At 39.4% G+C, this 13,185-nt stretch overlaps 3 protein-coding genes across 3 annotated transcripts; 1 reads left to right on the forward strand and 2 right to left on the reverse strand.

The window, feature by feature from the left end:
* Window positions 1–2,658: 2,658 nt before the first annotated feature.
* Window positions 2,659–3,411, reverse strand: LOC143453028 (general transcription factor II-I repeat domain-containing protein 2B-like). The gene has a single exon (XM_076954180.1). The coding sequence runs from the start codon at window positions 3,409–3,411 to the stop codon at window positions 2,659–2,661; it is 753 nt and encodes a 250-aa protein (XP_076810295.1).
* A 23-nt stretch (window positions 3,412–3,434) lies between these two features.
* Window positions 3,435–4,176, reverse strand: LOC143453029 (protein FAM200C-like). Its single transcript, XM_076954181.1, has 2 exons — window positions 3,990–4,176; window positions 3,435–3,943 (listed from the first exon to the last, which is right to left on the reverse strand). The coding sequence occupies exons 1-2, from the start codon at window positions 4,174–4,176 to the stop codon at window positions 3,435–3,437; spliced, it is 696 nt and encodes a 231-aa protein (XP_076810296.1).
* A 1,536-nt stretch (window positions 4,177–5,712) lies between these two features.
* LOC143453030 (general transcription factor II-I repeat domain-containing protein 2-like) lies at window positions 5,713–8,901 on the forward strand. Its single transcript, XM_076954182.1, has 4 exons — window positions 5,713–5,798; window positions 6,266–6,362; window positions 6,604–7,870; window positions 8,756–8,901. Exons 1-4 carry the CDS (start codon window positions 5,713–5,715, stop codon window positions 8,899–8,901), a joined length of 1,596 nt encoding a protein of 531 aa, XP_076810297.1.
* The last annotated feature ends 4,284 nt before the right edge of the window (window positions 8,902–13,185 follow it).

Below are 13,185 nucleotides of genomic sequence, written 5' to 3' on the forward strand. Positions count from 1 at the left end.
AAACATCAAACTTAGCTTGCCCTAGAAATCGCCGTGCCATGATACTGTAAATGTAAGGTTGCTGTGGATGGGGTTCAACATTTAACAAAATGTGTACAAGAATCAATTTTTCTGTTAGTGACGCTGACAGGTCTTCAGACAGCAACCTTTCAGACAAAATTAATATGAAAAACGAACTGAAATTCAAACAAAAGTAACGGCAAGTCGTTTTCTAAACTTTCATCAAGCAAATTGCTACATCTTTCCTTTGAGTTTTCTGAAATAATTTTCAGCTGTACCAGTTGGTTCAAGATCTCCATGTCCAGAAAAAACATTGTCTAGACTCTAGAACATAGGCATTTTGACCAGATTTCAAATGCTCACATTCAATGACTGGGCTATAAAACCAAATTTGCTGTCTTCATGGTACAACACACCGAGTTAGAATGCATATTTGAACATGCGTGGATGCAGTGCCAGATTTACCAATAGGGTACGCAGGCTCAAGCCTGAGGCCTCGAAATTCAATTTTGAAGTTTGCGGTGTTATTTTTAAGGCAGGGGTTCGTCTTTTGGGCATTCTGACTCCTTTGGTATACCATTTTGTAGAAAAGACATCCCAAAATTAAGAACATGCAAATACTGTAGTGTCTTGTAAACATTGGTGGCTTTGCAAGAACAGTCGAATCTGACTTCAAAAATAAAACAAGGGACCTCTCAGCGAGCAAAAAATAAGCAATAATTGCTGAAAATGTCATTGGTAATTATGTCCCACTATTATTTTTCCTCGAAAACGGATGCCCCACCAGGTTCATCAATGTTGACTGAGATCCATGTTGTTGATTCAACTGAGTTGGAAGCTGATGGTGCAACCTAGAGAGCTAGAGCTGAAGTAGAAGGGGTTACGAGCATTCAGCTGTGTAATAACACTATCACTAGCTCTTAGACAGCGGCTGAAAGAGAAGGAGTTGCGGGTATGCAGCGGAGTGGTGACTATGCTCCCAGCGGAGAGTTGAGTCTGCTATGCCCTACCACCAGTGCTCAGATTGCAGTTCACTGATGGCCTTCCACCGGGGTGCATGTGATGGACTACCTCGTGCCCGGAAGAGGAAATCCATGGAGTCGCAGGTGCTGAACAGTTCACATTTGAAGAAAATTTTACTTTCAAAGAGCAAAGTTCCTTTCTCAAACAAACCTATCCATAAAATAAACAAGAAGCAATTACAATTTTCGGGAAGCTATGAATGTCTGATTTGCAGTGAATTGTAGCATGCACATCCACCAAATTTAAACTGGATTCAGTGTTCTTAGTGCAAAAAGTGTGGTCATGAAAACTGCTTATCCTGGACATGGCAATTTTGTGTGTGACTTTTGCGCAAACAACTAGCCTATCATTCTGCCTCATTGTTGGCCAATGTTATTAGCCTATGTGTGCTGCAAATAGAGACAAATCGGTTTTTTGATATGACCAGATATTGTCAGTGCTGTATATCAGGGTTGCCATATTGGCTTTTTTTTTATTAATGTTTGGCTTACAAATTTTTTAATGAAAATTGAATTTAATTGCTCAAAATACAGTCCTGCAATTATTTTAAACCAACTTTCAAGACCAATATTTTCAAAATTACCCTTTTTGCATTTGGCTGGGGAATATCAGACTATTATTGGAGAGCAGTACCGAAAATTGCCCTTTCTTGATTGGAAAAAACAAAAACAACTTAAAGAAAACGGGATACCCCAAGACACAGGGCAGTTTTGGAAGGGAGTAATGCAGCATCCACAATTTAAATAACTTGCTACATTTCATCTTACTTGCCTTACAACACCTGTAAGCAATGCCGTAGTGGAGAGGGTGTTCTCTCTAAAAACTAAAGAAAGGAATAGACTACAGCTGTCTCTATTGGAAGCAACAATTAGAATTAGAACAGAACTCTGAACTTCTAATTAGTGCTGTAAGGAATTTGTTCTTTCAACCAAAATTTTGAGTAGATGCAAAGCTGACATTTCATATTCCAAGGGTGGGATGCACCACAACGAATCAACTTGATCAAGGATTAAGGATTGAACTGAGATCATTTGATCTAGGTTTTAAGTGGATGTGATCTTGATCAACGCTAAAAGCCTAATGTTTTGGAACCGAGATTATATGCAGACTGCATGACATCCCATTGTTGAAGACAGCATAGGTTAATACAGAAATAGATATGCCAAGAATTTACTAACAGATTTACAAGGAATGGACATCATTAGTTTGTTGATTGGCATTAGGCATCATTAGCCTGAGTGTCTATTTGTTTATGAGATCCTAACCCAGATGTTGCCCTAGGGCCTAGGCTATCAGGGACATATCAGGCAAGCTCAAGCTTTGGTATTATAGATAGGCTACCATAAAATTCTACCGTATTATTTTAAAATTGTAACTAGGCTAGGCTGCCGATTAAATTGTACACGTACAGGTAAATTTGAACGGAAGAAAGTTCTGAATCAGTGGTCGGGAACCTTTTGGGTAAAGTGAGCCATAAAAGCTACATAAATTTAATTGTATTTCCGTGAGAGCCATAAGATATTTTACTAAAAATTAAGGCAATTAACATGTACATTTTAAAGCAAAGCCAACAATTGCAGACAACAGTAAAGTTGTGAATTTACTCTTTATTCTTCAGTAATACGCTTTTTACAGTTAATGCGTCTTCTGGTGTTGCATGGTATTACTGATAGCTTTGTAGTCTGGTTGATACTTGGTGAGGTTAAGCTTCATACAAGCGTTAAGACTTCCATCAGTTAAACGAGATCGTAGGTTGGTCTTGATGTTTTTTAAGTGCGAGAACGACTGCTCACATGCGTACGTGGAGCCAAACATGGTCATTACAGCAGTACACACTCTCTGCAGTGTGTGATACGTGACAGGCAACTCATTCCAGACTTTGACAATCAACTGGTCTACGGGTTGAAGTTTTTTCATTTCTGTCCACTTGTGGTTGCTAGCAAGCTCTGCTTGCTGTCGTGCAAGTTTTTCCAAATCATCATTCATTGACTTGAACTTGTTCACCCAAATCTCGGAAGCTTTCAGATCAGCAACTTCTAACTCAAAATCTCTGACGGAAACACCAGGTATGTAACTCAAGTCGACTTCGTCCACAGCACACTCATGCGGATGAGTGATGAACTTAAAAAGATAAGTGCGTTCTTTGAATGCATCTTTAATTGCTTTCAATGTTTCAAAATGTAACGGACGACCTGTTTCAATATCCGTAATAAATAACTCAAGCTTTTTTTCAAATGCAAACACTGCTTGTTGAAGAGATAGTATTGTATTTCCAGTGCCTTGCTTTTTCACATTTAACTTGTTTAAATGTCCAGTCATGTCCACGAGATAGTAAAACTTCCGGAGCCAGTCATTGTTAGTTAGCTCAGGATGCTTAACGTTATTCATTTCAAGAAAAGTCCGTATTTCTCTCAAGCAATCTGCAAAACGGCCTTTCCTCTTGACAACCAACGCACATTGCTGTGCAAAAGCAGACCGGGATAATTATTCCCAACTTCATCCAGCAATGCTTTAAAGCTCGGGCAACAATGAAGTTGACCACCGAAACCCATCACTTCACCAAAATGTTTGCCACACGTTTGAGCACAAAGTGCTTCCTGGTGCAGAATGCAATGATAACTTAGGATGGGTCTATTTTCATGTTCGCGAAGAAGCGCTACAAATCCTTTGTGTTTCCCCATCATACAGGGAGCTCCATCAGTACACACTGAAATAAGTTCATCCAATGGCAGATTTTTTTCCTTAGCGAACTCAAGGAAAGACCTGATTAAATCCTCCCCTCTCGTTTTTCCTTTCATTGGTAAGACAGTAAGACTTTCCTCGCGCACTATGTCACCCGTAACGTACCTTGCAATTACACTGAACTGGGATAAATGGCTTACGTCTGTCGACTCATCCAAAGCGAGGGAATAGTATGCCGCTACATTCAAATAGTTCATTAGCCACATCAAGCATAAATTTTTTACCATACTCGCCATCTGTGAATGGCTTTCCGTTCCTCACTATTGCTAAAGAACCAGCAAAGCTAGCCGAATTGCAGTCACCATGCTGGACCCATGCACGTAGTTGCTGCTGACGTACTTGCACTCCGCTTAGCAGTTCTATGCACGCCTTCTTCCTGCCATCCCCCGCTGGATATTTTGATGCAAACATTGTATGACGCGAGTCGAAATGCCGTTTTATATTCGACCGTTTCATCGACGAAATTTTATCATTGCATATTAGACACACTGCAGAATCTGTTCTCCCGACAAAGGCAAATTCCTCTGTCCATTCTTGCTGAAATGTACGATACCCATTATCTTTCTTTCTTTTAGACATCTCAGTAGTGCTCTAAATATTAGCTTTGCCTATACAAAAAAAGGTGGGATCTTCTTTTTCTTTACCTCACAACGACTTGTCACAGCTACCACAAGGATAATGATTCCTACTATTATACTGTAATAGTCTACTCATCTACTGCAATAGCAAAACTCTGTTCAATAAAATATTCTCTCAAAAAACAAGTCGATTTACTGAAATACTTTGCTAAAGATGTTCAAGGTTTCAAGTTACCGAAATATGGCTGACAATCTGGCATTAGCGCAATTGTTACGGTTCCATCTATTGTTTTGCATAATTGTTACGAAAGGATTGTTACGTTATGGAAAGTTACAAAAAAAGTTGCAGCAATATTGATAATTAAGATGCTAATTAGAAGTGCCAGCTTAGATTATATCGGAGAGCCAGATGCCATCATCAAAAGAGCCATAGGTTCCCGACCCCTGTTCTGAATGGTTCTACAGTTCTACACATTGTGTTGCTGAATTTATAATACTGTTATGTTTGTGTATAAACCTAGACTTAATTTTGAAAAGTGTTGTGCGGTTCAGGTGGTGTAATTGTTATCATGGGAAGAGGAGTAAATTTTACAGATACGGAAAAAAACATTTTTATTAACTTGATGAATAAGTTAAAAAATAGTTACTAATAATTTGTTGTCGTACGACATTTCCACTTTCAGGCCACTGTGGTCGACAAAGAAGCCATGGTTAAAATGATGTCCAACAGCGACTTCCATGAAATCATCTATCTCACCCTGGCGTCGAGCAAAGTGGTGCAAGCAGGCTGTGCTTACAATAATAGGCTAGGTATTATCTAAATATGTTCTCGGTGGAATTCTTAGGCACTGAAATCTTTGCTTCCAATTACCAAACAATCTTTCAGCAACTATTCTTGTGGCAATATGTGATTTATTAAAATTCTGTTCTTTTTGTGTTGCAGGGTTTAAAACTGGTGTCATTATGTACCTTTCCATCAAGAAGATTGTTTTCAAACTTATATGAAAGTGAACTGTTGTCAAAAATTCTGTTCTGCAATCGTGTGTAGATCCAGGCCATCTACAGACTATATTTTTAAAGCACATGTTTGCATCTGTCACTGCTTGAACGTTGATGAAGAAATAACCTTTGCGGTTGTGATAAAGTTCTCCATTGTTTCCACTTGGCCTTTTAATGGGAATATGGGTGCAGTCAATTGCTCCTAGCACACCTGGAAACTGAGCAATATATTAGCAATATCTTTTCTACAACTCTCAGCATATCAATTTTCTTCAGAAAAGTGAACATATCATCCTCTGTCTGAGAAACCAGCTCTTTTAAAACAGACCGCCGATGAATTCTCTATAGGCACTCCAAACCACCTTGATCCATGGATTGTAGGAGAGAAGTGACATTGGGCGGTAAAAACTTGGCAACAATCTTACCATCATTGGACACTAGTTCATCCTCGCTTGGGTGAGCTGAACAGTTGTCCAATATCAAGAATGCTTTTGGTTCCTGTCGTAATTCAACTAGATTTTTTTTTACATCAGGCACGAAGCAGTTTGAAACCAATCGTTGAATATAACTGTATTAACCCAAGCATTTTTCTGGTGTCGATACACAACGGGCAATGTCGATTTGTCAATTCCAATTGCCGATGAACAGGCATGGCATTTATAGTTATACGCTCTTTACCTTTTTTGGTGCCAGATGGATCACTGGATCGTAGTCAAAGTTCGTCCAGGAAACATTGCGCAATGAGCTACAAGTACAGTGGTAGGAAAAAAATCAGAAAATAATTTTCTATTTGGTTCTTTTCTCCTTGTAGCCACTGCAGTGAACACATTATGAACCGGTAGTAAAATGAACCGCAAAGTTATGAGCAGCTCCGTCCTGCTATAATACTAAGGCCCATTCTCATTAAAAATCTTACTGAACAGGTTATCACCTCCCAAAGTCATGGATAATCGAGGAAGTACTGTTTCCAGTGATCACGACTTGTGTTATGCTCTAAATCAGAGGAAATCATCCCCAAAAGTTGAACAACTGAATCCTTTCTAAAGCGAAAACGTTCGCGAAATTGCTCTTCTGTTAAATTTTCAAATGGGTTTAGCCGGTCTCTTAATGCAGGCATGCACAACATGCGGCCCGCGAAACCTTTTCATGCGGCCCGCGACATATTCCGTGATTTCGCTCATTTTTGCTGAAAAATTACTGAAAGGAACCTTAAAGCAGACAGTTTACTTAAGAATCTTTGCTCGGAACGAAATTTTTTAAGCGTCCGGTAAATGTTACCGCTACCAGAGTTAGCTACGAAATATCAACGGATATTGCTGCTGCAGGAAAAAGTTTCACTGAGGGAGAATTTGTTAAAAAATGCATGTTGCGTGCAGTTTCTAGGATTTGCCCGAGAGAGATCGAGAAATTTCGAAGCGTTAGTCTTTCACGTACAACTGTACAACGAAGAGTTGAAGATATTGCGGCAAACTTAACAAATCAACTACAACAAAAAGTAAATGAATTTCATTCTTATTCTTTGGCTGTGGATGAAAGTACGGACTGTACTGATATAGCACAGCTTTTGGTGTTTATAAGAGGCATTGACGATAATTTTAACGTGTCTGAGAACCTTGCTGGTATGCAGTCTATGAAAGGTCGTACCACTGGAAAACACATCTGCGGCGAAATTGTTGATTGCATTACTACAAAACTATCCGCTGATTTTAAAAAATTGGTTGGAATGTGCACTGACGGTGCTCCAGCAATGTGCGGAAAGACGAAAGGAGCGATGTCTTTGCTACAGGAGGTTATTGGTAGAAAGATAATTGCTCACCACTGCATCATACACCAACAGGTTTTATGCAGCAAGGTTTTAAAATTTGATCATGTGATGTCGGTCGCAGTTTCGATTGTAAACTACATTCGGACTAGGAAAGTAAAGCATCGCTTATTTAAATCGTTTCTTGAAGAAACTGGTGCAGAATATGGTGACGTAGTGTACCACACCGATGTAAGGTGGCTAAGTCGAGGAAAAGTACTAAAACGGTTCATTGCTTTGAAAGACGAGATAAAAAAATTTTTGGAAACGGAGCCAAAAAAGTTTTCCGAGCTAGACGATTTGTCTTGGAATGAAGATTTATTTTTTCTTTGCGACATTACTTCACATTTGAACGACCTCAATATGAAGCTTCAAGGAAAAGGACAGCTGATTTTCGATCTTTTTGCTGCGGTAAACGGGTTCAAAGCAAAGTTAGGACTTTTCAAAAATCAGCTTTTAGATCGAATATTGGTACATTTTCCAACCTGTTCACAGCATATTTTGCAAGAGAGGCATTCAGCAGTAGGAATCAAATATGCTCAACAAATCAAATTTCTGATTGAAGAATTTAACAGCAGGCTTTCTCTTTCCAGTGAAGAAAAACTACAGCTAAAAATCATTGAAAATCCATTTTCAATAGATCCGGAAGAAGCACCTCCACATTTACAAATGGAGGTCATTGATTTGCAAACTTCATCTTTGTACAAAACAAAATATGGAGAAAGCAGTTTGCAAGAATTTTACAAGTCTTTGCCCAAAGAAAAGTTTAAAAATTTGCTTACCATGGCAAAACAAATTTTCAGCTTATTTGGAAGCACATATTTATGTGAGCAAACGTTCTCAGTAATGAACTATAACAAGAGTAAGCAACGATCCTTGCTTACTGATGGACATTTGGAAGATATCCTAAAAATATCAACTTCCAGCATCTCGCCTAATTATGACTTGCTTGTTGCAAACAAAAGATGTAACGTTTCTCATTAAATTTCATTTTTTGATATTTGTCTTGTATGTAGATTTCTTGTTAATGTTAGGAATTTATACTTCGTTGGATTTGTTTTTGTTTGTCACCGTCGAGGGGTTACTTTTGTTATAAAACCGTCGAAACATAGTTACAAGCTCTTATGAGAGATAAATAGAACAAAACAATAATAAACGTTTCTCCACGGTTACAGTGACACAATCAACGAATCCGATGCTTTACCGCCGATAAGCGTTAAAAACTAGATACTGTAGTGCGAGAGGCAACCGTCTCTTGACAGTAACCATCTTCTCAACGATATCTCTTATTTAACGGTCACATTATATAAAGTAGGCAACACGTTAGTTACAACAACGTTAGCATGCGGCCCGCGAAAAATATTTTTTCCCTGAAACGGCCCGTGTACTGTTTTGAGTTGTGCATGCCTGTCTTAATGTTTCTTCTCGGTGGTGTCTCAATACAATCCATTACAATATTTGCAACGGTTTATTGCTAAATCTGACAGAAAATGACACAACAAGGTAAGGTAACAGGGCCTATGTCGGGTAGAGAACAACAAAATCGGACGCAAAATCGGAGTCGGACGCTTTCGTTCAGACATGCACAAATGGGGACTGGCTCCCTCACCAGGATGCGAGTGTGGTGCCACAGAGCAGACAGCAGACCATGTGATCAATGCCTGCCCAATCCATCGGCCCCCACGTGGTGTGCTTGGTCTGAAAAGACTAGACGAGGATACAATCAAATGGCTGATGACGTCATGCCCGGAGATCTAGTCTGGAAGGAAGAAACGCTCAAACGAAGAAGAAGAACAACAAAATCTTTGTCGGACCTCGGTCGGCGCGCTAAATACGATCTCCTACACGTTGGGCCTACCAACAATCACTAACACACAGCGTTTTTACGCATTTGAGAAAGAGTTTATTGTTTCAACTTTGAAACAGCAAACACAATACTTTACTGCAAAGCGCGATACTGTTTTAAAAAATTGCATAAAATGTGTAATAACAGCAGTATCGAGAATAATGTATATCTTATTTCCTGGGTGTTTGGCATTTCTGGAACAACAGGTGGTGGTGTTCCGTTTGGGTTGGTCTGATTCCCAGTGGTTTATGTTCACTAATGTGCAAATCACTACTTTAGACAGTCATAACATGTATAATAAATAATCTGGTAATTTATCAAGCATGTGCATTTTGTTTACTTTACCTGGTATCATCGTCAGAATATGATTCCAAGTCGAGATGTACGTCGAATTCTGATAAAAAACATATGTATATGAATTTTGTTTCAACAAATTATTTGAAAAATATGCGAGTTTGAAAACTGTAGACTTCATTATTTACCGTAGTCACATTTGTTTCTATCTGCATTGCTTAAATTGCTAAGCGTCCAACATCTGACTTCTTTTTACTTTCGATGTCAGTAGTATCTGACTCTACTGAGTAGATATGAGTTGCATCTACTGCTTTTTCACAATTTTTTCTAGCGTTCTTATAATTATCTGGGAATAAATTAAAAACATGTTTAATTAAACACAGTCGATTGATCCATTGAAACAAAGCAAGTATGCTTTACAACAAATTTAAATATAACTACCCGTCTACCCGTTTCCTTCAAGATTTTAGCAGCAAATTGATTTCAATCTGCACACGATTCTTCATGTTGGTGAACTTCTTCAATTCTCATCGCTTTGGTTTTATTAATGTTCACCTTCAAACCTTTGCTTTCCAGTGCGCTTTTCCAGCTATCTCCTGTAGGAGAACTAAATCTTCAGCATACAAGAACTCTTCCATTGTTGTTTCTAAATCATGTGTCAGAGCATCCATAAGAATTACGAAAAGCAATGGGCTTAGAACTGAATCCTGGTAGACCCCCACATCTACCTTAAACAATTCTGACATTTCGCCTTCGAGTTTCACAGATGTCTCAGCTTCTTTATACATCTCCATGACCGTTCTAACTTATGGTTCCATCACACACTTCTTGCTGAATGCTAACCAAATCACTTCTCTAGGAACACGGTCAAAGGCCTTCTCCAGATAAACAAACACGAAATACAGCTCCTTCCCAACCTTACGTATTTCTCAATGAATTGTCTCCGGACAAACATGGCATCCACTGTACTTTTTCCTGGCATAAAATCCATTTGGATCTCACTAATTTCGCTCCTCGAAAACTCTTTCCAAAAATTTCATTGCTTGTGTAACTGGTACATTCCTTCACATCTCCCTTACCTTTGTACTGAGTAACCAACACACTCTTTCTCCAACTTGCAGGCATTCCCTCCCCATTCATCATACTATTACCAATCTTTGCTAGGATGCTACCCAAATTACATAGCCGAATTGCTTCTATTTGCACACAACTTGGACCAGTTGCTTTACCTATTTGCAATTTGTATATCGCTTTCCTAACGTCCTGAACTGTGCTTTCCTTCACGGGTCCAAAACTTTCCTTAGGTTTCTAGTGTGCTATCCCACAGGTTTTCTTCATTCAGTAGCTTTTCCCAGTATTCCTTCCACAACCTCAACCTATCTGCCAGCTTCATCGCTAACTGTCCATCTTGACTTCTCATGCAAGGGCTACCAACAATATCTCTTTTGCACATTGCTTTTGTTCTTGCCATGCGTAGGACGTGCCTCATCCTTTCTTCCATTCTCATTCCTCAATCATTTCTGCCTCGTTTCTTGCCTTTTCATGCATTGCTTTTGCAACCTCTTTCTAAGCTTTGTTTCTAGATTTTACATACTCTGCTCTTGCCCCTTCACTTATATATTTTGTAACTTTCTTTTTTCTCTCTCAGAGTTCTTTTGACAGCACCATTGTTCCACCACCAAGTTTCTTTGAAGGGTACTACAAACGATAATAATTAATTAGCACATATGAGCGATTGCACGCAGATACATCGAAAGTCTGTGATCCAGCTCGTATATTTGCTTCGTGGTCGGTCCAAATTAACAACTGCTGCATTTTGAGTACCGAGCCGTTGTATTGCGTTTTATACCGTCCAGAAATGACCAAATGTTCGGATGAGAACACACAAAGATTAATTTGAGGTCATTATGAAACCCTTCTGTGCAATTTATTGTTTTAGGCACGCGAAGTACCGCGTCGTCGTAATGATTCCAGAACGAAGGGGGAAAACTAGCCAGTCGTTGCAGGCAACCTCGTCTGGGAATGTGCTTGCAAGTTGTTCAAAAATACTCTCCAGGTCCGCGACTGCAACAAAAGACAATGCAGACACCGATTTCACTAACATTTGGAAGATGCCGTCGTTTCATACCTGGTTTTCAGAATGAGGTCGTTTACTTTTCTTAAAATGGATTGAGCCAAATGAAAACAGCAACCGGAAACGGTTGCTGAAAGATATTCAGAGCTAAATTCATTTGTAGCAGTGATTTCGAAATCCAAATGAATTTTATCTGCCTGTACCATTGGACGTATAATCCTGAGGACTATAGTGGTTAACTGTGTCCAACTTTGCAGTGAATTGCGTACAGCTAGAAGAAGATGCTAGGAACCACGTCAAAAGTTCCGTGGGCGAGAAAGAGACCTTGGTTCAGGTAACGAAGAAGTTCCACGCAGTCCAAGACACTGATCCGTTGCCTGTCTCTTTCCCCCGAATCATATAGCACTATATCTACGTACCCTGGTGGAATTTGAAAGTTAATCCCTCCTGGTACAGGATGTGGTGCACTACCATTTTGTCGGCTTCTAATATTTCTTTCTAAAGTAGAACGTTTAGGTCTAACGTCCTTGCAAGTAGATTTTCCTTGACTTTTACGAGGTGAAATAAAATCTTGTACAGTCCTTCTTGTTGTTTCTCTACAACTGTAAGCCCTATCGCGCATTTTGGCTGCAGTGACCTGAATACAATGTCCAACTTGGAAGTGGGTTTCAGGTCCTTTTATCATGTCATCGTAGGAGGTAACCAAAGTGGATGGACGTTTTGGATGGACGCTTTTCTTTATCAGCAAGCTCGGCAGACAAAGTTTTCAGGATTGAAATTGCGACATGAACTGTAAGGCATTGTTCATGCAGCTTTCTGATAATTTAAAATACACCATTCCTCTGAATTTTTAATGCTATCCAGAAAGCAGTAAACCTATGTTGAGAAACTTTTTATGTGCAGCGATCAAAATTAAAAATGTTCGGTAAAAGGTGTAGACGAATATGTTACTATCACAATGCAAATGTTAGCATAGACGACAATCACATGGCCATGCTTGATAAAATGCAAACCAGCAAGGTCTATGTACATGAAATGACTTGGCGAAGCTCGTCTTTGAATAGTTAGTGTGGTCCACAAATTACCTGAAATTTAAAATGCGACCCTACATTTCAATTTAACGCTCTAGATCTGAACAGTCATACCACATATAGGTAATTGTGGTTATTTGAACGACTGTTTCCATTGACGTGAGGTGTCGATGTACAACTTCACAACTAAATGTGTCTCAGCACAACCGATCTTCCGGAACTTGCTTCGACGCTGCCGCAATAAGAATTAAAAACTCGGCGAAATCATCACCGAAATTGAAGCGAGGTGGTGTCATCACCAGGCTGAAAGCCATATCCGCTAAATGAGGCTTGAAATCTCTGGAGTGGTGGTAGATTCACGGCGCACTCAAAACCAACTAACGTTGTGCGATGCTGCTTGATTGTATTTTCATCAGAGATTAAAATTTCATCTTCGTTTGGGGCTTAAAGTTACAAACAGCAACAGCAGATCCGAGAGACCAATAAAAAGGACAGGTCTTCGCTCCGAATACTCGAACGTTGTAGACTGAGGCTGACACCAAAGGCCACCTTTTCTCTCAGGAAAGCAACTTGTCACGCCTGAAGCAAACGCGGGACATCAATTGACATGGGACACGCTATAATTACACGTTCGACCACATCGAAACACTGAGACGCCAAAAAGAACAAAATCAAGTATGACAGTGGACATAAGAAATCAGGGTGATACAACACTAACAAAATAACAGCGTAGGAAAACACACGATAAACAAATAAACAACAGTGCGAAATATTATTTTGCCACACGTAGGCAGTTC

Source organism: Clavelina lepadiformis, chromosome 4 (assembly GCF_947623445.1).
Source record: "Clavelina lepadiformis chromosome 4, kaClaLepa1.1, whole genome shotgun sequence".
In the NCBI taxonomy this organism is placed as follows: Eukaryota; Metazoa; Chordata; class Ascidiacea; order Aplousobranchia; family Clavelinidae; genus Clavelina; species Clavelina lepadiformis.